Source organism: Lithobates pipiens, unplaced genomic scaffold (assembly GCF_037356315.1).
Source record: "Lithobates pipiens isolate NorthernLeopardFrog02 unplaced genomic scaffold, aLitPip1_a1.2 Scaffold_23, whole genome shotgun sequence".
Taxonomy (NCBI): domain Eukaryota; kingdom Metazoa; phylum Chordata; class Amphibia; order Anura; family Ranidae; genus Lithobates; species Lithobates pipiens.
Window position 1 is genome coordinate 137,796,290 of NW_027507785.1, and position 24,069 is coordinate 137,820,358.

At 45.0% G+C, this 24,069-nt stretch overlaps 1 protein-coding gene across 1 annotated transcript in view; it reads right to left on the minus strand.

Annotated features, from left to right (window-relative positions):
• Nucleotides 1-24,069, minus strand: part of SGSM3 (small G protein signaling modulator 3) — a 732,042-nt gene that overhangs the window by 471,322 nt on the left and 236,651 nt on the right. Inside the window, 1 exon segment of the mRNA XM_077452424.1 lies at nucleotides 5,556-5,699. Within this exon segment, the coding sequence (XP_077308550.1) occupies nucleotides 5,556-5,699 (144 nt within the window).

Consider the following 24,069-nt stretch of genomic DNA (forward strand, 5'->3'; position numbering starts at 1 on the left):
TCTCCTCTAATAGTATATACAGTATATATCCCCTCTAATATATACAGTATATCTCTTCTGTCTGTTATTCTCAGAGTGGATTAGATATTTTGCTCCCTAACCATATAGTTGGTTATTTATATTTACCACTGCATTGAGATATTTAAGAATAAATTGCCTTTTTTTAAAACGTTACATATTAACTAAGTTATACACCACATTTTTTTAAGGTTATTAACCGATTAATCTAAACAATAATCGACCAACTAATCGATTATAAAAATAATCGTTAGTTGCAGCCCTAAACGCAACATCACCTTATGTGAGACCACAAACAGCTCCTTGCATGAAAGAGCTGCCAACTCTGACCTTCCACTTAGTGAAGTGATAGCCAATAAAGAAGCCACTTTCCGAGATGAAGGACCGACAGATTCCCCCGATTGGCCTCTGCAACGACAGTGAAGATCAAATTTAAGTCACAAGGACAAAAGAATGGCCCGACAGGCAGGACTCTCTACCTTACACGCTGTATGAATTATGAATCAAGGAGTGGAAACAGACGCTTGAAAAAAATGTGTAGGTACCAACTCTGACCCTTAATGGTACTTAAAGCCAAACACCTTTCCCCTACCAATTGGAGAAAGAAAAAGAAAATGCCCCACTCGCATATTTCTGAGGGTGCCACTTCCTGGCTTCCCCATTCCAAGTCATTATTATTACCCCCTTCTGAATTCTTTGCAAAAGATGTGGCAGAAGTCAAAACAGAGGGAAAGCGTCAAATAAGGGAGAACTGGTCCCTAAGGGGTTACCAGTGCATCTACCCCTATTGCCAGTAGGACCCTCGTCCTGGACACAATCTGACCCAACTTGTTGTAGAACTTGGAATCTAGTAGATTCACCTGCAGAGTTCCCCATGGCACTATTCTATACCTGGAATATGCACATACAGAATGCGGTTCACCTTCCTGAGCCGTATGACTCCTGGTGCTGCCCTGGTGGTTGATATATACGTCCCTGCAGAGGCTTTTCTGGATAGAACCTACAACTGGTTTGTACCATAATCTAGAGCAAGGCATACTGGCCAAAAGCTCCAAGATATCCATCTTCTGTGGAGACCAAGTCCACTGAACTGTAGCCACCCTCAAAACAAATAGAGAAACTGGCATCAGTGGTTATTATCTTCCAATACCTGGAAGGAAGAATTCAACCTTTCTAGATTCTGAACCATCAACCACTAATCTTGAACTGTGCAACACTCCAGCAACAGAGCCCTCCAGCAATCCACTGCCTGGATCTTCAAGTTCCAGACGGAGAACTTGTACATAAGGAATGTGCTTTGACCTAGCTACAGCTTCCTACTGCAAAATGTATCTAAGGAAAATCTGGACTAACTGCTTCCTGAGCAAAGGTTGTTGATGTATACTGAGATTGACACCCTCTGCTTCTTTAGCAATTCCAGCACCGGAGCTAGGAACTTTGTGAACCTCAAAAGCTGTGTCCAGCCTGAAACATGGTCACAAAAATTTAAACAGATGACTTTGCACTGAAATTACAGAAATCTGATTACGCTAGAAACAATCCAGCACATGAAGCTGTGTGTTTCCTGACGATTATGGGCCCCGTAATCTACCTCTTGCAGAGGGGTCATCACTGAACAGACTGAGCCCTATCAAACAGAAGGATGCCCAGTGGATTGAGATCTAAAGATGGACCTATTCCCCTATTCAGTTTTGAATCTACTATTTAATCAATTGTTTTACAATAATGAACCCATAACTTTTGCTCCTAGACCCAACACAAGGCAAAGACTGACCCAACTAAAGAAGGAGCGAACCAACTCAAATACTGGGCTAAAATCCTATGGTCTAAATAACTCTCAAACACAGCAACCTCAGGTGCCTCCCTGACTTAGGAGGGAAACCTGGGCAGTCTCCCATCCAAGTACTAACCAGGCTTGATCAGAGATGAGGCGCCACAGTGGCTCAGATCACTCTGATGACATTGGTCCAACAGGAGACCTGAACATTGCCAGACCACTGAACCTGAGAGCGGTGTACCTGCCTCACCCTTCTAAGTCATTTAGCTAGTCTAACAGATACATAATAAAGTGACTATATTAGACAAACTAATACGCAGTTCCACAATGATGCAGGCCTAGAAAATGTTGGTCAACCACTATACAACCCCCTAGGTATGCAAGTATGCAGGTACCCAGGTATACAAACATGCAGGTATACATGTATTCTTGCCATTCATGCATCTGTATGCAGCTCAAGGCAATAAGCATATATGTATGTATCCCTAGACAAATATTTATATAGTCTGAGGAAAATAAGCACATATGTATACAGTTTAACCCCTTGCCGCCGAGCGTACGCAGATGTGCGGCCTCGGCTTCCGGGGAATACCGGGATGATGCCCGCAGCTGCAGGCATAATCCCCGTACTGTTTTTCAGAGCCAGCGATCGGCTTTTCAGATACAACAACCGATGCAGCTAAAAGCTGCTCGGCTGTTATGCTGGAGGAGCGGGAGGGGACGCCCCATTCAATTGGGAGCCCCGAAGAACAATCCTGCCGCTTCTGGCCGCTAGGGACAGACTGGAATGAAGCCGTAAGCGGCTTCATTCCAGCCTCCTAATCGTAAACACGGAAGCGACGTCATGACGTCACTTCCGTTTCCTCGGCTGCCAATGGCACCAGATTTTTTAAAAAATACAGTATTCAGAATAGCCGAAAACGGCGATCTGAATACTTTGAAGTGCAAAGGGGGGATTGGAGGTCTTTTAGACCTCCGATCCCTCCATAAAGACTACCTGTCACCACCTATTACTGTCACAGGGGACCTTTACATTCCTTGTGACAGCAATAAAAGTGATCAAAATTTTAAAAAAATAAAATAAAATTTATTAATTATAAAATAAATAAGAAAATGTTTTTATTTATTTTTTTAAAAGCGCCCCCGTCACCGCAAGCTCACGCAGTAAAGAAAACTCATACGGAAGTCGCGCATGTGACGTATCGCCGCGATCATTAGAGCGAGAGCAATAATACTTGCACTATACCTCCTCTGTAACTCTAACCTAGTAACCGGAAAAAAAAAATTCAAAGTGTCACCTATTGAGATTTTTAGGTACCGTAGTTTTTCATCATTCCACGAGTGCGTGCAATTATAAAGTGTGACATGTTTGGTATCTATTTACTCGGCATAACATCATCTTTCACAATATACAAAAACATTGGGCTAATTTTACGGTTTAATTTTTTTTAAATTCATGAAATCGTCCCCTTTGCCAAAAAGTTGTGTTTAAAACACCGCTGCGCAAATACCGTGTGACATAAAATATTGCAACAATCACCATTTTATTCGCTACATTCTCTGCTAAAAATATATATCTAATGTTTGGGAGTTCCAAGTAATTTTCTAGCAAAAAATACGGATTTTAACTTGTAAGCACCAAATAAAAAAAAAAAATAGGCTTAGTCATAAAAGGGTTAATCAACTAAGCACATATGTATGCAGTTCAAACTAAGCATGTACGTATGCAGTACAAATGAAAACACAGCAGCATGCGTTGAAGGCTATATGCATTTATGGAAGCATGTAGGTATGTGCTTAAGCAAATATGCTTTTAGGCAAAACACAAAAGCGTGTATCCATGCAAACATGCACTTAAGCAATACCTGCCCATGGAGACATGCATTTACGGAATAAGCCAGCATGTGTTTATGAAACGTGTTTATACAACATATATTACGCAACATGCATCTATGCAAACACGTATATCTATGCAACATGCATACACACTTATGCCGACACATCTATACAAACATATGCTTATAAAAACCTGCATCTATGCAACACGCGTCCACACAAATGCGCCGTCGCAGCCAGCCTTGGAGGGCTGCATGCTGGACACCACATTTTGGGTGTGGGGGCCACGGGGCATGTGTCTATGCAGGCTTGTGTTCTATGAAAGTAAGCAAGCATGTATACTAAAGCTGCATCTGCACAACTGCACCTGGGCCCATACTAGTTATATGCAGTTTCTATGCTGCTTCAACAGCCTAAAGCCTCTTCCACACCTGTGTGACCCATCCTGCGACTTGGGACTGCAAGTTCACCTGACAAGTCGCACCTCAGGATTTTCAATGAGTACCCTTCACATCAGTGTGTCTTCAAGTCACAGCGACCTCAAAAGCAGCCCCTGCACAACTCCAGCCCAACCTTGGCGAGACTTGTGGTCCATAGCAAGCAGTATAAAAATCATGACTGTCTGACCACACAGTTCTCCCATAGTAAGTACTTACACTTCACTAGTGTCCACGGGCTGGTGTCATGTCTCAAGAGGCCCTGCTGAAGCGGTTGACCTTATAGCAACATGGCCGCCCTTCCACTTCCTGCCTATATAAAAACAGGCCATACTGAGTGAGTCTGCACCCTCTAGTGGCTGGAGAAGAAACAGCAGCCTAAACGACTAAGTACACAGCACGATTAAATAGCACACTGCCCCCAGACAGAGAACAGTCAGATCTCTCTTTTAAAAAAAAAAAGAAAAAAAAAAGAGAAACTGCAAAAATGCAGACTTGCCATTCCTGTTGCAGGACTCTCAACATAACAGGAGTCCAATCTTCACCAATCACAGCGAGCTCTGTCATAAAAGACCTTCAAGGTACTGGGTCCCCCTTAATGTGGGGTCCACTCCCCTAGACCTGTATAGCGCCCTACAGGAAAGCAACTTGGTCAGAACAAACACTGCACAGGGTTCCATTATGCAGGGTCCAGCGCCATATGGCTGCATTACAGGCAAAACCTTGAGGAATCTTCTCTCCTTCCAATGAGGAAGATGGCTTTTTAGAATGGATCCGAATGTTGTCCACGATTCATAGTTACACAAGGTTGAATAAAACACCAGTCCATCCAGTTCAACCTGAGTGAGTGTCTACAATTGTCCCTATCCCTGTACATTGCACACTCACATCAGTCCCTACCATCAAGGAGCCCACAATCCAAGGTCCCCATTCATATACTAGGGCCAATTTTGGACAGAAGCCAAAGTCTTTGGAGTGTGGGAGGAAACTGGAGTACCCAGAGGAAACCCACGCAGGCACAGGGGAGAACATGCAAACTCCAGGCAGGTAGTGTCTTGGTTGGGATTTGAACCAGCGACCCTTTTTACTGCTAGGCGAGAGTGCTAACCACTACACCACTGTGGAATGTATTCGAAATAGCACCATCCAGATCTCCACGTATGCTCCAAGAGCACATGTATCACATCAGTGACCATTCCACCTTACAGACACTGGCGAAAAAACTGAGGTCCTTCCTATGTAGGAGGGGTTATATAGGGGTGGACTTCCTGTTTGACTATCTGCCAATGTCAGTCCACCAGTAGGTGGCGTATAAGTCACATAGTCATTATTATTGCTGCTCTGTGTCCCTTGATGTACGATAAAAAAAAAAAGTTAGACAAAATATACACCAAAGTAAAGCTAAGAGTGTTTATATATTTTCCATAAACTCTTTAACAAAGAATCACAGAGATGGAAGCCTTAATCAATATGTCTATACAACTCACCATGCCAGTGCCTTGGCAATACCCAATATCTGGGTACAACCACGCCAGTCCACGAAGCACTCTTCTGAGACGAGGCACACCTACACTTTGCATATTGGAGAAACAAGCATTGCTGGGCATCGTTCTAAGCAGGTCCTTTTCAATCTGAAATGTAGGAGAGGAAAGATTTGGTCAGCTGTCTTTACATCTTTTTCTTTATATTTATTACTATGAATTTCAAAACGTATAGTTTCAGTCAGAACATTGCTTAACAAAATGTATGCACTTATTTAAAGGGACACTAAAAGGTTCCCTTTTTTTCATTTAAAATAACAAACATGTCATACTTACCTCCTCTGTGCAGTTGGCCTCCATCCTCCTCTTCGGTGCACATCAGTGCCAGCTAATCATTGTAGCCACAGTGCACCTGCCACCCTCATCAGCACCGAGCAGTGCACCCAGCAGAACACCCTCACCAGCAACCAGCCGTGCACCCATGTCTGTCCTCTAGTCCCCCTTTGCACCATAGCCCACAGTCACCAGTCTGGTGAAAAAATATTTATCAAAGATATCAAAGGAATCGAGAATGCCAATTAGCAGTATTCAAACTCTTAACAAGAAGTGGTAAATGAGGGGTTCTGTTGAAACCAAATCACGTTCAGGTAGACCAACTAAAATTTCAGCCACCACTGCCAGGAAAAATTTTCGGGATGCAAAGAAAAACCAACAAATAACTTCAGGTGAAATACAGGACTCTCTGAAAACGTGTGGTGTGGCTGTTTCAAGACAAGCCTGTACTGGCCATCGGGACTACCGGGAGATTACCAGTGGGCCGATTGGCTCAGTGGGCCACTGGGCCGGTTGTCAGGTTGATCTATCTTTTTTTTTTTTTTTTTTTTAACGCCGGCGGCGGCCACAGCCGCAGCTCCGCTACAGCACCTGGGCCGGCCCGCCACACAAGTTCCACCCCCTCATGACGCTGCCACTCACTAACCTTACTGGCAGCCTCCTTATCCCAGTGCCGTGAGGTCACACGTGGCCGGAGAGCGGAGGCGGTCCGGGAATATGGGAGGAGTCAGAGCGTAGCAGCTGCTGCCCAAGCTTAGCTGCCTGGCCTGGGACTGAAGAGAAAGCGCCGCCGAGGAGGAACCAGAACATTGCTCCACAGCTCCAGGACTCGACTCCAGACAGCAGCACAGACAGGGTCAGGGTCCAGGGACAAAGGAAAAAGTCCATCACCTCACCAGTGTCATTCAAGTAAGATAATCAAATACTATACCGGATGCAGGCTGCATGGCATGTCTGTGATATCTGTAATATGCAGTATGTTGGGGGGAGGGGGGAGGGGTAAATGAAATGCCACTGTCCACGGTAATTGATTAATAATTTATTGTCACTGTCCACGGTAATTGATTAATAATTTATTGTCACTGTCCACGGTAATTGATAATTTATTGTCACTGTCCACGGTAATTGATTAATAATTTATTGTCACTGGTCACGGTAATTAATAATTTAATGTCACTGTCCACGGTAATTGATAATTTAATGTCACTGTCTACGGTAATTGATTAATAATTTACTGCCACTGGTCATGGTAATTGATTAATAATATATTGTCACTGGTGACGGTAATTGATTAATAATTTATTGTCACTGTCCACAGTAATTGATTTTTTTTTTTTTTGCGCAATTGCGTATAGTTTATATACTGTTTTTGTGTGTGTTTGCAAAGTTAAAGTGGGTCGGTCTGGATGAAGTCCAGGGCCAAATTTTTTTTTCCCAGTCCAGCCCTGTTTCAAGATGTACAATAAGGAGGCACTTGAAGAAAGATGGGCTGCATGTCTTCAGATGAAAGCCATTACTACGCGAATGCCACAAATTACCCTGCTTACAATACACCAAACAGCACAGAGACAAGCCTCAAACCTTCTGGCACAAAGTCATTTGACTAATGAGACCAAAATTTAGCTTTTTAGCCACAACCATAAATTCTTCATTTGGAGAGGAGTCAACAAGGCCTATGATGAAAGGTACACCATTCCTACTGTGAAACATGGAGGTGGATCGCTGATGTATTGGGGATGTGTGCGAGCTACAATGTCACAGGAAATTTGGTCAAAATTGATGGCAAGATGAATGCAGTCTGTTATCAAAAAATACTGGAAGAACATTTGCATTCATCAGCCAGGAAGCTGCCCATGGGACGCACTTGGACATTCCAGCATGATAATGATCCAAAACACAAGGTCAAGTTGACCTGTCATTGGCTACAGCAGAATAAAGTGAAGGATCTGGAGTGGCCATCTCAGTCTCCTGACCTCGATATCATGGAGTTACTCTGGGGAGATCTCAAACGTGCAGTTCATGCAAGAATTTACAGGGACTGGAGGCTTTTTTGCCAAGAGCAATGGGCAGCGAGAAGATAAAGAGACTCATCCACAAATACCACAAAAGAACTTCAAGCTGTCATTGATGTTAAAGGGGGCAATACATGGTATTAAGAACTAGAGTATGTAAACTTTTGATCAGGGTCATTTGGGTAGTTTCTGTTGCGATTACAATTTAAAAAGCGTAAACACAGTTGATTGGCCATTTATTATCAAGCACTAACCATAAGTGAAAGAAAAGTTCCTGTGTTATCATTCATATTCTCTGAAAAATGGCTAAGAAATCAAATTCTGCCAGGGTAGGTAAACTTTTCAGCACAACTGTAGGTGACTGTTTCCACTGTTACTGTACTTCTCTACATTATTAGGGAAGTATGGTAAACGTAATTGTCATTTACCTCCACATCCCTTCTGCCAGTGCACTAAACTGTACATACCACTACCTTCCCCGGAACTGACTCTTGCCTGATATATGACCACACTTCTGCCTAACGCTAAACATAACTCAGCCTGCACTGGAATTGCCCCTGGCCTGTTATACTACCATGCTTCTGCCTAACGCTAAACTGCACCTACCTCTGCCTGCTCTGGAACTGACCCTTTGCTTTTTGACCATTTTTTTTGCCTGCCTCTTAGACTGATCTTTTACCCTGCTACTGGAGTAGTGGGATTCATAACATAGGAGTCTCACAGGTGAGGGGCTTCAGAATTTTTTTTCTGGATGAAGAGATTTGGGTGGGAGAAACCTTAACCCCTGTCCCCATTCTTTCCTGGCCTGCTACCTGTACTATGGACCATGTTCCTGTTTACTACCAGGACCAATATTTTGGCACTGCTGGCAATATCTCTACCTGCACTGTATCCCTGCCTGTACTGACTATGGACAATATTCCTGCCTGCTGCCTGGATAATTACATTCACTATCACTGACCCATGTCCCTGCCCGATGCCTGGATCAGTGCTCTCTTCCTGTGGACAACTGCACTACTAAAACCAGAGGTAATCTTTGGTTTTCCATTTGCTCAGCAGAATATATTTTGGGGTGTAATTCTTGGTATGTACATGCTATGTGTCAGAAATATGAAGGGCCTTCAAAAATGTGATTGATTGTCAGGAAATTAGATGCGCAATTTATGCTCCTAGAATGCCTGAAGGTGCTACTTCAATGTTGGGCCTCCCTGTGTGGCCAGGCTGTGTAATAGTCTCACACATGTGGTATTGCCATATTCAAGCAGAGTAGCAGAAGGTATTTTTGGAAGTCATTTTTGCTATGTACATGCTATGTGTTGGAAATACTTTTTAAATGGACAACTTTGTGTAAAAAAAAAAAAAAAGTGTTTTCATTTTTTTAACATTTTCAATGAACTGTTCAAAAGACTCATTATGCCTCAAAGATTATACGTTGGGGTGTATGGTTTCCAAATGGGGTCATTGTGTGGGCATTTCCATTGTCCTGGTGCTCCAGGGCCTTCAAAAGTGTAATAGGTGGTTGAGAAATGAGATGTGTAATTTATGCTCCTAGAATACCTAAAGGTGCTACTTCAATCTTGGGCCACTGTATGTGGCCAGGCAGTGTAAAAGTCTCACACATGTGGTACTGCCATACTCAAGAGGAGTAGCATAATGTATTTTGGGGTGTAATTTGTGGTATGCACATGTCATGTGAGAGAAATAACCTGCAAATAAGACAATTTTGTGAAAAATATAATCTTCATTTTGCAAAGAATTGTAGGGAAAAAAAAATGACGTAAAAGAAACGAACCATGCCTCTTAATACCTTAGAATGTCTACTTTAGTCTCTACAGACTCTACTGTTAGTGTCTCAAGAAATGAGACAGGCCTTCACTACATCAGGTGTGATCAACTTTCAATGATTGACATCATAGCTTGTAGACTCTCTAACTTGCACAAAGACCAATTTAAACTGATTTGGGTTATTTTTACCTAGAATAAGTAGCAGTATAAATTTTGTCCAAAATTTATGAAGAAAAATTACAAATTTTCCAAATATTATAACAAACTAAGAAAAATGCATTTTATTTTACAACCTTTTGTCTTTTTTCATTTATAGCGCAAAAAAATAAAAACCCAGTGGTGAATAAGTACCACCAAAAGAAAGCTCTATTTGTATGAAAAAAAGAACAAAGATTTCCTATGGGTACAATTTTGCATGACTAATTCTCATTCAAAATTTGAGAGCACCGAAAGCTGAAAATTGGTGTCATGGTTATGCAGTAATCTTCCTCTGGTTGCTTACCTCTTCTCATGTGTTCAGGCTAAGAGGCCAGCCACTTCCACCTGGTGGTTTTTATAACCTCTCCTTTAAGCATGGCTCCACCCCATGCCCTATCAGGGAACCCTATATTAACCTGTGCACTGCAAGCCAGCGGTACTGATCAACCATTGTGTATCCATTGTGTGTTAGGCTTCCTGTTTCCTGCTTGCCGTGTCCTCTACGTTTGTCTCTGTTACCGACCTTGGCGTGTTCTCAGCGATTCCTGTCTGCTTGTGACCTTGACCTTTTTGACATGTCGCCAACCATCCCTGTCTGCCTGTGACCCTGAACCTTTGGCGTGTACTCTGTTGTTCCTGTCTGCTACTTGCCCTGACCTCTGCCTTATCCCCTTACTATCCTTGTCGTCCCAGCCTGCTGCTTCCTTCTCCTGTAGTCTACTGTGAGCGTGAGCTATAAGACCCTAGGGGCCACGACCTGGAGGCAGACTGCAGCGAAGTCCATCCTCACCACTGGAGTCTCCGGCAAACACATGCTGGCTCTTAGACTCCGCGCCCTGGGGAATCTATGCTCCAGCTCCCATTGGGATCTGTGTTAGTAATCCTGTAGACCTGTGTCCTGAATCTCCCTGGGTACAATCCGCAGCAGTCAGTCCTAAGGTCCACTACCTAGCGGTGCACTTCCGACTCCTACGGAGTGCATCTGTCACCTGGTCTCTGGTGACCTGACAACTGGTCTGGTTAGGAAAAGGGGTTTAACCACTTCCTGCCCGTCATTTCGCTATAGGCCGGGCGGGAAGTGTTTTTTTTCACTATAGGCTAGTGGTTCAGTTATCCTGACTGGGCGCCATATGATGTCCTTCAGGTTAACAGCTGCTGCACGCCCATGAGGGCGAGCATCGCGGCAATCAGTGTGTCATCTGACACACCGCTCCACCAATCTTGGTAAAGAGCCTCCGACGGAGGCTCTTTACCACATGATCAGCCAAGTCCAATCACAGCTGATCACGATATCAACAGGAAAAGCAGTTAATGGGCTTTTCCTCACTCGCATCTGACAGACGCGAGTAGAGGAGAGCCGATCAGCGCTCTCCTGACAGGGGGGGGGGGGTCTGTGCTTATTATCAGCGCAGCCCCCCCTCGGGTGCCCACACTAGACCACCAGGAGAGTTGCCAGGACCACCAGGAAAGGGAGTAACATGTGGATGGCCAGGTATGTACCCCATGGCCATCCACATGTGCAAATTATGCCCAATCTGTGCCAATCAGTGCCCACAAATGATGCTCAACAATGCCCCCCATCCGTGTCAGTGCCACCCATCAGTACCCATCAGTGCTGCCTCATCAGTGCCACCTCATCGGTGCCCATCAGTACAGTCATATCAGTGCCAGTCATTGAAGAAAACTTATTTATTTACAAAAAATGTTAACAGAAACAAAGAAAAACTTGTTTTTTTTCCCAAAATTTCCGGTCTTTTTTTGTTGCACAAAAATACAAACCGCAGAGGTGATCAAATAAGTGTTTATTAAGGCTCCTGCGCTGTGTGTAGAATAAGAAGTGGTGGTTTATCTTATTAGCTGGATGCTGCAAGCACTTCCATGAGACACACTCTCTAGAGGAGATTCAGTTCGCATTGTGCGCTATACAAGTATTTCATTCATTCACACTCTCATGTAAATTAAATGGATAAAAAGAAAGAAAAAAGTAAAAAAAAGTATCTCATGAAATAAATATATGTGACCTTGTGATACGTGATCTATTCTGATACACTCGGGACTAGCCCAAAAAAATGAAAATGTTCATATATATATCTGCAAGTCAAATCAAATATATATCAGCATATGAGTGAAGTGTCCAAACAGCACATATTAAACGTGACGTGATCCAGAGGGCTGCGCCCAGCTAAAGTGCTCAAAGTGTATATATCTAAAAATGACATGAATCCGGTGTAAATATACATAAAACAATTACTCCATGAGCAACAAAGTGTCATGCGTGGTAAAATATAAATAGTGATCAAATACGTTAAAGTGCTGAGTGCATATGATAAACAAAAAAAAAAAACAGAACCAAAATAAAAACACACAATAGTCCAACTAAGTGAAAAATCCAGTGAAAGTATCGGATGCAGTCATAAAGTGACTTAGTGCTTGCAAGGTGCAACAAACTCTTTCTCCACTTCAGTGATTCCACATGTTGCGAGGCACACCAGGTAATTACCTCACCGCTGTAAGGTATACACCGTATCTGTAGCCTTTTCAGAGATACACAGGGAATCAGGAGGGGAACTTCAAATAGCCATACTGTAGTCACCATCCATATAGGTGGATTCGAATATTGCTCAAAAAATAAGTATAAGGGCGACCATAGTGTAGTAAGTTTTAAAATAACAGATTTATTAACCAATTAAATATTTATCAAACAGCAGAGGTGAGTCAGACAATACAGCAAAGCTACGAGCGAACCGCTCGGGTGTAGGCATCGCTTCCGATCTCCGTATCCTACGCGTTACGTCACTTCCCGTGACTTCAACTGTTACCATGTAACTATTGAAGGGTGAAACCGCCGGGTCCTGGGGCTTTACCTGTTTAGTTGAACCGATTGCCAATTCTAGTTCCTCTGGGGTGATTTGGGTATCTAGTTCTGCTTTGCCATCTGTTGTAAGCATAGGCATCTGAGCGGATGATATGTAGTTTTCTATTAGGGTGTGTGTACTTGATGGGGCCAATAAGTTATACAGGTTCTCATAGCAATCTCTAAATACTTTAGTTATTTGGTTTGGTAAGCTAACTTTTGGTTCAGTCGGGGTCCTGATGTAAGGGATGTAAGTTAGTGTTTTAATATCCTTGACTTCTCTGGCTAGGATTTTCCCACATTTGTCAGATTCAGATTCATACGTTGTGAGGTGGCATCTTTGTATTTGATTGCGGAGGGAGGCAAGTTCCGCCTCCAAAAGGGAGCTGGTGGAGTTTTTATGTTGTGATTCGACAATGTGTAGCTTGGAAAGAAGAAGCTCTAGTTGCTTCACACTCTCCTTTTTAATGCAAACTCCATGTTTTAGGAGTATTCCCCTGATGACTGATATGTGGGCCTCCCAAACCATCCCTGGGTTGCAGTCTTCCGTGGTGTTTGTTTGGAAGTAGAATTTCAATTCCATGCTTACTTACTCTACAACCTCTGGTCTCTGTAGAAGAATTACGATGTAATCTATTCTAGTATAGATTTTATGGGGGGGGGGGGGGGAGTAGAATGTGTAGTCCCTTTCTTCCAAGTGTTGAAGACACCACACTTCAATCAATTGGTCTCTGTGTAGGGTTTGGACAATGTGTTTGCGGGAGCTTGTCAGTATAGAAGAGCCCGTTGAGGTGTCCACCGTCGGGGCTAGAGGAACGTTAAAGTCCATCTCCCCCTCCCCCGAGGATCAGGTGACCTTCTTGGATGTCAGAGAATTTAGACAGGGTGAGTCTTAAGTGTGTCTTGATGGTCGTTCGGGGCATAGGTAGTTGCTAACAACAATTGTACGTCACCTATGAGACCTTTGATAAATGCAAAGCATCCCTCTATGTCTAATATGGAGTCCTGAAGGGTCCATGGTAGTTTACTGGATAGAAGGATGGAGACCCCTCTAGATTTAGTTTTGTTAGTAGAGTGGTACGTTAGGGGGAAGAATTTGTTCTTGAGAATAGGGAGTCTGTCCTCTTTAAAAGGAGTTTCCTGAATGAAGGCTACAGCTACCCTAGCCCGTTTTCAGTCATTCATGAGCATGAACCATTTCTCTGGTATGTTTAGGACTTTCAAATTGATATATCCACCCAGCCTCAACCAGGGTACAGGGTATAGTGGAATTGGGGGGGTTGGAGGGGATTGGGTAGGGGTGCAGGTGAAGAGATACAGTGAACCATCCATGTAGCGAGGTTCCTCAACTGAGTCTCTAATAATGTGAATGCCGCACTTTCGCTGACAAATCAGAGGGAGAAGAAACTAAAAATAAGAAATAAAGTAAAGAATGGCAGTGAGGGGGAGAAAGAATTAGTAGGAGCAACAAGCTTGCATTAGCATAACTCGTTCAGGTCTGGACTAGAGCTGTGCCTGCCTATGTGGGGGAGTGACTGGGTCAGTCAAGCTGCGAGGAGGTGCCCCCGACCCAACCGGTCCAGCCAAGTTGTCCGATCCAAAATTTCAGGGTCTGTGTCAGTCCCATTTGGGGGGAGGGGGGGGCACACCTCCCTCCCCACCAGCCCCTGGCAACTCCCACCCCCCACCCAAACCCTCAAGGGGGGGAACGAAACCGAGGCCAGTGCACGGCCATACTAGGGTTGACACCTTTTCTTCAAGTCAAATCTGAACACTTTCACGGAGCACAACAACTTTGTTTTATAGTAAAAACTATACATATATTTTGCTATTAAATAACATTTCCTCCGGAAGAAGAGGTGGTATCTTTGGGATCTTGGGGGAGGGGTGGGGATACGACATGTGGTAAAATTTGCCCCATATGGAATGTTAGCTCCTTTGCGAGATCTGACATTGAAAATGCGGAAGGTACCTATGGAGAAGTGGAGATACCATCAATCGGGGTGTTTTTTCAATCGGTTGAAACCGTTGATGAGACCGTCAAATTCCCTTACTATATTCAAATCTATGTGCGTAAAGATATCTAGTGCCAGACACCTGTTATCGCAGATGTATAGATTTGTTCTCATGACACAAAATAAACCGGTTCCATATTTTATCAGAGAATGGAAAGGAGAATTAGGACAAAGTTTTAATGCTGCACAAATTAGGAAGCTAATTGAGTTGACGGACTCTACATCTATAAGTTCACAGGTCCAAGATGTCCTATAAATTCTTGACCAGGTGGTAACAGACTCCAGTTAGGCTGGCGCAGATGTACCCAACGGCGAAGGCCAGATGCTGGAGAGGGTGTGGCAGAAAGGCACCTTTATCCATCTATGGTGGTCATGCCCCATGATTGGTGTATTTTGGGAAGCAATTGCTACATGGGTCGGGAGGTTGTCCTTCGGACCCATGGATCTGACGCCCATGAAATTCTTGTTCCATGGAACCCCAATGTCTATCTGATCCTATAAGAAAAGTATCACTCCACACTTATTAAATGCCACTAAACTATTAATACCTAGGCTATGGAAACAAACTAGACGTCCAACCTTGTTGGACTGGAAGAAAGAGGTTAATTTGATAATGGAAGCTGAAAGATGGGTGCATGCAATGAAAGATAGGAAGGATAAATTCAATGAAATATGGGCAGGATGGGAGCATAGCTCGGAGGAGATTAGGTAGAGTAATGATATAGGGAGCCACACAGTTTTTGTGTTCAGAAACAGGTGTCCCTGGGGGGGGTATGGTTTTTTTTTGTTTTCCCTTTTTTTCTGTGTTTTCCCTTCTTTCCTCGAACAGGCCTCTAAATCTCTTCTTCCAGATGTATAGAGTGGTATAAATAATTTTTTTGTAGAACTGAAATGGGTATTGGGAGGGGTTTAAGGAGAGGGGATAGAACACATTGGAGGTAAGGTAAAGGGGATACTGAGGAAGGGGGAAGCTTGAATAGTTATGGTAAAGGGAAGATGGAGTAGACACTAACATTAGGTTGATTAGAAGGGAGTATGGCTCTCACACGTGTGTGTGTTTAAGAGTGAGATTGGCTCAGAAAAGGCTGAGCCAATTATATATTATATATTATATATATTATATTATATATAGCCAGTTATATTTTTGTAATTTTCATTTTTGAAAGGGAACATAAGATGGGTTTTTGGTGGAGGGAGGGATGTTAAGTACAATGAACACATTATATTTGGAAGAAGAGGAGAGAGGGGAGAGGTGGATTATCCAATTAAGATCAAATTATTATGTAAAATTTTTTGTCTGTGTTTATTGTCTTTTTTTTTCATGTTTTCTTTTGGAGAGGGGGAGACAAGGGTTAAAGATGTATCTTTTTTTTTTTTTTAAATATGTGAATATTTGTGATATGAAGCCTGCTTTAATGGATATGTGCAAAATTAATAAAACTTGATTGCAAAAAACAACAAAAAAAAAAAAACAACATTTCTAATCATGTGAAGTTAACAACAAGAGTCCCCCTTTACATCAGAACTTGCAGAGTTCACCTTCACTGTAAGGAGCTACTCTGCAGACTCTTATGTAAGGAAGAACTCTGGGGACAACATAAGGGATGCTCTGGGAACCCCGATTTAAGGGAGAACACTGAGAACTCTGATGTACAGAGAGGACTCTGATGTAAGGGGTGCTCTGAGAACCCCGATTTACCTTAGTGTACTCAGAGGCAGGAGAGAAGAGGGAGGCTTTAGTCACAGACAGGGAAAGATGGCTCACTGACCCCTTGGCAGTCAGCACTTCTCATCCAGATTTATAATTTCTGACCCCCACTTTCCTTTTCTGAGGCACAGCACCAGATTGGAGTGTGGGAAGACACAGAGGTGTGGGGGCGGAAGGAAGAGGTGCAGATCGAGCCCTCTCTCCTTTCCCATCTGTGTGCGTTTGGGGGGGGATTGTTAATGCTGGCTTTGGGCAGTGTGAAAGAAAGTGTAACTACGGCCAGCAACCCTGCTGGGAAGCTATAGTCCAGACTGAATAAGGTGTCTGGGTTTCAGGCAGTCTGAAACCTGGACACACGATTACAAACCCGAACTGTCCAGGTGAATCCCGGACAGGTGGCAACCCTAGGCCATACCCACCACCCACCGGGCACCAGGGAGCTAGACTGTCAGAAGCCCACAACGTCAGGGACACAGTCAGAACGCCCTGTCGGCCGGGGGTATATAAACAGGCGTGTGAACATCTCATAACCTTGCGATTGGGCACCTTCCGTGCAGCCTAGAACTGCCAGGAGGTGGGAAGGAGATAACAGTAATCACTTCATACCTTATTGTGACATAGGTAAAGAGATGGAATACAAAAAACAATAAAGGCACAACATGGCAACAGCTTTATAACCAAAATAGAGAACTAAGGGACAGAGGGCATAGAGGTTAAAGGTGCGCTGGTCCTTTTGGAAAAAGATGGATCACGGGGTACCCCAGCAATATGTAGCTGCATGTTGGCAGGCCAGTTCCAGGACAGGGTGGAGCATAGCCCTTCTCTGCAGGGTAGCCCGGGAGACATTTGGTAGGATTTTTACCCATGCTCCATCAAAGTCCACATCACCGGCTTCCCATGCCTTGTGTATAATGCTCTCTTTGAGGGAGTAGTGTTGTAGGCAGCAGATAACATCCCTTGGCCTGTTGATGTCTGCTAACTGTGGGCTTAACACCCTGTGAATCTGGTCGAACTCCAGCCACTGTGGGGGTGTATCGCCTGGGAACCTGTGGAAGATGTCCGCCGCAGTAGCAGCAAGGTCTTTGGGTCCCGTCTCCTCCTCAGACTCTCTGTTCCAGGTCCGACACTGAAGTCTTCCCCCGCCGACAGCCTAGTAGACAGGGACATAGTTTCCCCTTTCACCTCCTGTATCTCTCTACTGTGCTGTGCCTCCAGATGGCCTATGAGGGATTCAATATCAGTCTTAGTTGGAAGGGCTTTTAACAGCGCCCATAGGTCCGCATCCCCTCCAACATCCCACAGCCCAGATTGCGGAGCCACAGGAGTATCAGAATAAGAGTCTGACTCCATCAACGCTGCAGGGGATGCCGGCCATCTAAACCCTTGGTCATCTCTGTCTCCCTACATGGCTCCATCTTGGAGGCAGGGGAGGTTAGCTGGAAGTGTGTGAGGTATTGCTCGATATCTCCTCTGGTTTTACCGGACTTTACCGCTTTCATTTTCCCTTTGGTCCTCCTCTTCTTAGGGTACATCTCACGTATGGTGGGGTGGATTTAGATCAAAATAGGCTTAGCTAGCTGGGATAAGGTCAGGAGCTCAGAAGAAGTGTGTCCTCACTCAGCCATGTCCAGATCACACACCCATGTATTCCCTTTAGTCAACTTTGAAGGTGTACTCAGCTGCATGTGTGCTGCGCTGTATTTTCTGATCTGCAAATAATGCATTCTGTATGCAGACCAACTAATCAGCTTACCAACTAATCGATTATGAAAAAAGTTGACAACTATTTTCATTAGGGTTGCACCAATACCACTTTTTAAGACCGAGCACAAGTACCGACACTTTTTTCAAGTACTCGCCGATACCGATTACAGATACTTTTTTTTATGTCAAGTGACCTTTTTTAAAGCAGTGACTGATGGGCACTGATTAGCGGCACTGATGGCTGGCACTTACTGATGAGTACTGATGGCTGGCACCGATACGTGGCACTGATAGATGGTACTGACTGATGGCTGGCACTTACTGATGGGCACTGATATGATAGGTGTCACTGACTGATGGGCACTGATTTGCAGCACAGATAGGTGGCACTTATGGGAAATGATTGGCAGGCAGTGGCACTGAAAATAATGCATCACTAATTTCTGTCAGCCTGGCATGATAAAATAAAATCCACGTTATGCGATGACTGTCATACAAGTTCGGGTCCGAACTGTGATACAAGAGCCCACCCTGCACTCAGCCTCAGTAAGCCTAGTCAGAATTCAGTAGTGGACATCTTGTTGCAGCCAGCCCATATAGTTAGTGAACTATATGGGCTGGCTGTAACAAGATGTCCGCTGCCACCTTGTGACTGCAGGTTACTGAGGCCGGGTTCAGGGTATACCAAGATAAGCATTGCTGTGTACAGCCTCTGATGGAGACTGGGGCCGTCACTTCCGTTAACAATTCTGACGGCCCGGTCTCCGATCCTGATGGATGCACACAGCTGCGACCCACACCCCTGCCCCATAAGCTTACCTTCCTCCACTGCAAGGACTCACTGTGCCAGGAACCGCACTTCTTCTACCACCCACTCCGCCCACTGTGTTCTGGGATGCAAGGTATCGGGTGAAGCATCAGGAGCATTTGCCCGAGTACGGATGGGCACTTATAGGCGGCACAGATGGGCACTGATAGGCAGCACAGATGGGCACTGATAGGCGGCACAGATGGGCACTGATAGGCGGCACAGATGGGCACTGATAGGCGGCACAGATGGGCACTGATAGGCGGCATTGAATTATATTATACTGTACTAATGGATGCCAATTAGTGCCAAAGAATAATGCATGCCAATCAGTGATGCCCAATGTGGGCACTGATTGGCATCCATTATGGGCACTGATTGTGGCACTGACTGGAATCCCTGGTGGTCTAGGGTGGCATACCTTGTCCTGGGCATCCCTGGTGTTCTGGTGGCATCCCTGGCGGTCATCCTCGGGGGGGCTGTGCTGATAATCGATCAGCACAGACCCCCCCCCCCCCCCCCCCGTCAGAGGAGCAGCCGATCGGCTCGGCTCAAAATCCTGATCATGTCACATGACGTCCGGTAAGGATTTCGAAACCACTTTGCCGCCTTGTATCTGTTATAGGGCGGGCGGCAAGTGGTTAAATACAGCTTACCTGTAAAATCCTTTTCTTTGAATACATCATGGGACACAGAGCAGTTATTCATGACTATCTGGGTTATACGCCACCTCTAGGTGATTGGACACTGACAACCAATAGCAAGAAGATTCCTTCCATATAACCCCTCCCATACGGGAATTACCTCAGTTTTGTAGCAAGCAATGAAGAGTCCCAGGAAAGAGGGGAGGGATCTCTTTGTCCCGTGATGTATTCAAAGAAAAGGATTTTACAGGTAAGCTGTATTTAAAAATCCATATTTCTTTATCATACATCACGGGACACAGAGCAGTTATTCATAACTATCTGGGATGTCCTAAAGCAATGCACCTGAGGGGAGAGATACACAGCTTAGACAAGTCCCAACTGTCATTTGGCCCTATAAGGCCTCCTGCAACACGATATGACCAAAGACTGTCTTCTCGAGACCTGACATCCACCTGATAAAATCTGGTGAATGTGTGAACTGAAGACTAAGCGGCTGCCCTGCAGACCTGAGCCATAGACAGCCGTCAAAGCACTGCCCATGAAGCACCGACCCCTCTTGTGGAATGTGCTTTCAGGTCTCTCGGTGGAATCCTATGCCTCAACTCATATGCCTGAACGATAGTTTGGCGAATCCACCTTGAGATAGTTGAAGTTGTAGCTGCCTGTCCTTTCTTAGGACCCTCAGGCAGAATAAAAAGAGTCAGTTTTCCTGAAAGGGGCTGAAACCCTTAAGTAGACTTTAATAGCCCTTACTACATCCAGTGAGTGGAGTAATTTTTTTTCCTTAGACCCGGGATTTGGAAAAAAGGAGGGCAGAATGATATCCTGAGAATTCAAATGAGAATTGTAACTACTTTTGGTAAAAATTCCCGACGAGGGCGCAAGACTGCCCTGCCCTGGTGCAGAAGTAAGGTTCTCTGCATGAAAGGGCAGTTAACTCCGACACTCTTCTGGCCGAAGTTATGGCCACCAAGAAGACTAAGTTCCTGGTCAATAGGACTAAAGGAATCTGCTTAATAGGCTCAAAGGGTAGATCCTGAAGGGCTGATAGTACCAAATTCAAGTCCCAGGGGCATAATCGGTGGTCTTAGGTGCGTCACTCCCTAACAAAAGGTACGCACCAAGGAATGGGCTGCAATTGGTCTTTGGAAAAAAACAGATAAGGCCAAAATCTGATCCTTAATTGTGCCCAAGGCCAATCTTAAGCGTACTCCTGCCTGAAGGAAAAGTAAGTATCTTTCCAATTGTAAAACTTACGAGGGTTTTAATCTTTCCCTTTGCAGCAGGAAATGTACGATTTCCAAACCCTGTAGTAAATGGCCCTGGAAACCGGTTTCCTAGCATTTATAAAAAGTGGACAAGGCTGTACCTCTAACCCCACGGTCCTTTAATACCCTGGCCTCAATAGCCAGGCCGTCAAATTCAGTGACCATAAAACAGGATGTTATATTGGTCTTTGGGACAATAGATCCAGGCATAATGCAAGGAGCAACGGGTCCCCTACTGCCAATTTCCATGAACCAGGACCGCCTGGGCCAGGCTGGGGCCAGCAGGATCACTGGTCTTAGTTCCTCTTGTATCCTGCGCAGCAGATGCGGCAGGATTTGGATTGGAGGAAAGACATACAGCAGGGAATACTGGTGCCAAGGAGTCACCAATGAATCTGTCCCGACTGCAAGAGGATCGTTGGTTCTGGACACAAATCTGTCCAGTTTGGAACCTGGATGCTAGGAGATCCACATCCGGGGTCCCCCAATGCTGACAAATCTTAAGAAAACACCTCGGGATGAAGGGACCATTTCCCTGGCAACAACTTTTGGCGACTTAAATAGTCTACCTTCCAGTTATCTACCCCCGGTATGAATACCGCCAACAGAAATGGCACATGCCTCTCTGCCCATCTTAATATGTGATCCACCTCTTTCTGAGGCGCTACGCTCCTGGTGCCCCCTTGGTGGCTGATATAAGTGACCACTGTGGAGTTGGTTTGAACTCAGACTGGGAGACCCTGCAGCTTGGTCGTCCAGAAATGCAGAGCTAGTCAGGCTGCCCGAATCTCCAAGAGATTGATGGGCAAGGACTTCTCTAATTGAGACCACTGTCCCTGGACCGATGTTTCCCCCAGAACTGCTCCCCAGTCCCCGCGTCCGTGGTCACAACTTTACAGGCCACTGGTGGAAATGATTTTCCGACCTTTAAATTGCTGGTTTTTGACCACCAAGTTAGGCTCCATAGAGTCTGTTAGGAGAGGACCATAGGATGATCCAAAGTTAGAGTGGTTTTATTCCAAGCCCTTAAAATGTCGCTCTGGAACAACCTGGATTGGAATTGAGCATAAGGGTCTGCGCTGAAAGACGACACCATCCTTAGGGATGTTACCACTGAGCGAGTTGATTCCATATGGAAACTTCAGACATTTAGAAACAGATTGAGGGATTTGAGGTCCAAAATGGGCGTTTGAACCAGATGCCAATAGCCGCTATCGCTGGCTACTGTAAAGGAGGCCTTTATCAAAGTTTCTAGCTTTTTATCGGCCGGATCCTTAAATACCTGGGCGTTATCCACCGGGCAGGTCAAAGTTTTATTTACTGAAGAAATGTCGGTATCCACCAGAGATGTACCCCACTCCTTCCTAAATTTCTCACCCATAGGATACAAGAGGGGAAACCTTTTTGGAGGCAAATATATCCTGTAAGGATGATCCCAATCTGCATAGATCACCTGTTCTAACAATTGATGCACAGGAAATGCCTGGGAACCCTGATGAGGTTGAAGAGAGCCCAAAGTAGAACAGGAGGGTCCAGTCTCCTGAACTGGGAGTAATTTAAACCCAGCTAGAATCATCTCGGTCAGAGAATGGACAAATAATTTTTGGGAATGGGAGGCTGAGAATGGCTCGTCCGAGCTAGACTCTCCTATTGAAGAGTCCTCAGCTTCTCCTTCTTCCCGATCCTTTGCGACCAGATCCTCCTCCCACTCAGGGTCTGGGTCCCCTGGCCCTGCCTGGTTATTAAGAGTCCTGATGCTCAGATGACTCACCATCATGATCAGGCTCTGGAGAGGGAGATCTGTTACGTTTTCTCCCTGCTTGTGTTACCGAGGCAATCATACCTGCTATTTTACCTTCAAGGCCAGATAAGGCAGATGCCAAATCATCTTTAGTAACATAAGCTGAGGCAGGGGCACCAGCAGTAGCCACAATGCTTGCCAAGTGCAATGGCTCAGCCAAGCCAGAAGCTGCAGGACCTTCAGCGGAAGCTGGGATAATATCCTCAAGAGCTTGATCTGCTTTTAAAGGAGATACTCTTAACCCTGTATTGGTCTTGCTCCCTGTTCCCTTTTTCCTGGAAGACATTGCTTACAAGTATGGAAAGATAGCACTCCCTCTGAGCATCTGTTATCCAGTATACAGCAGCTATTACAGTTTCAACACTGTCCCCTTTAACTTGATGCAACTGTGTCCAAAAACCTGCTCACGTGCCTCACAAGCTCTATGCCTCCACGCACACACCAGGTGAACTGTTTCAAATGGCGCCTATTCGATCTGCGCGGGAGGCGTGGTATCCGAACGTATACTGCAAGTGGCGCCAAAATATGGCGCATGCCTGCCTGAAGACCGCTGATCGTTTGAGGCGAAATCACCTCAACGGCACGCGAGTACGGCAACAGCATGTGCACACGTTCGTACGGCACCGGCGTCTCCCCCATGCGCCAGCGTTTCATCGTTATAAAAAACACAGCATGGAGACATCATGTAACAGCTTTGAAAGACACAGTAACAGAGGGGAATACAGCAATCCCAAAGGGAGTACTCACCAGTCCACGCTGCAGGGAGAGGCCCAATCTTCCCCCATCAAGGCGGGTAGTGCCCCTGTGGACCTTCAAGGACCGGGCCCCCCATCTTGGGGTCCACACCCTTGGGCCTGTAAAGCACCCTTTGGATTTATCTTGGGCAAATTATCGACCAGAATACCACTATCCAAGGGTCCAGCGCCTAGATAGGACAGATTACAAGCAAAACCTCATTCTTGCATCGAGGCTCGGGTACCATTCCTTTAGCTTCGTGCCATCCGAACAGATCCAATTACAACGTCCTCACTGGGACGCACAATTGACAAAATTTTGAAGAGCTTCACGTTCGTGACCATCACCCGAAGACACTGTCGAAAAACTGAGGTAATTCCCGTATGGGAGGGGTTATATGGGAGGAACCTTCTTGCTATTGGTTGCCAGTGTCCAATCATCTAGAGGTAGCGTATAACCCAGATAGTCATGAATAACTGTTCTGTGTCCCGTGATGTATGATAAAGAAAGAGGACATTGTTGACTGTACATTTTATAGGCACTGCTGTTCTTTAGATCGTGTCCTAGATGGCGGGACAACACATCTGAACATCTTAAGTACCTGTAGACTTGTATTTAGAATTGCATCGCAGAGAAACAAAATACTGTCCTA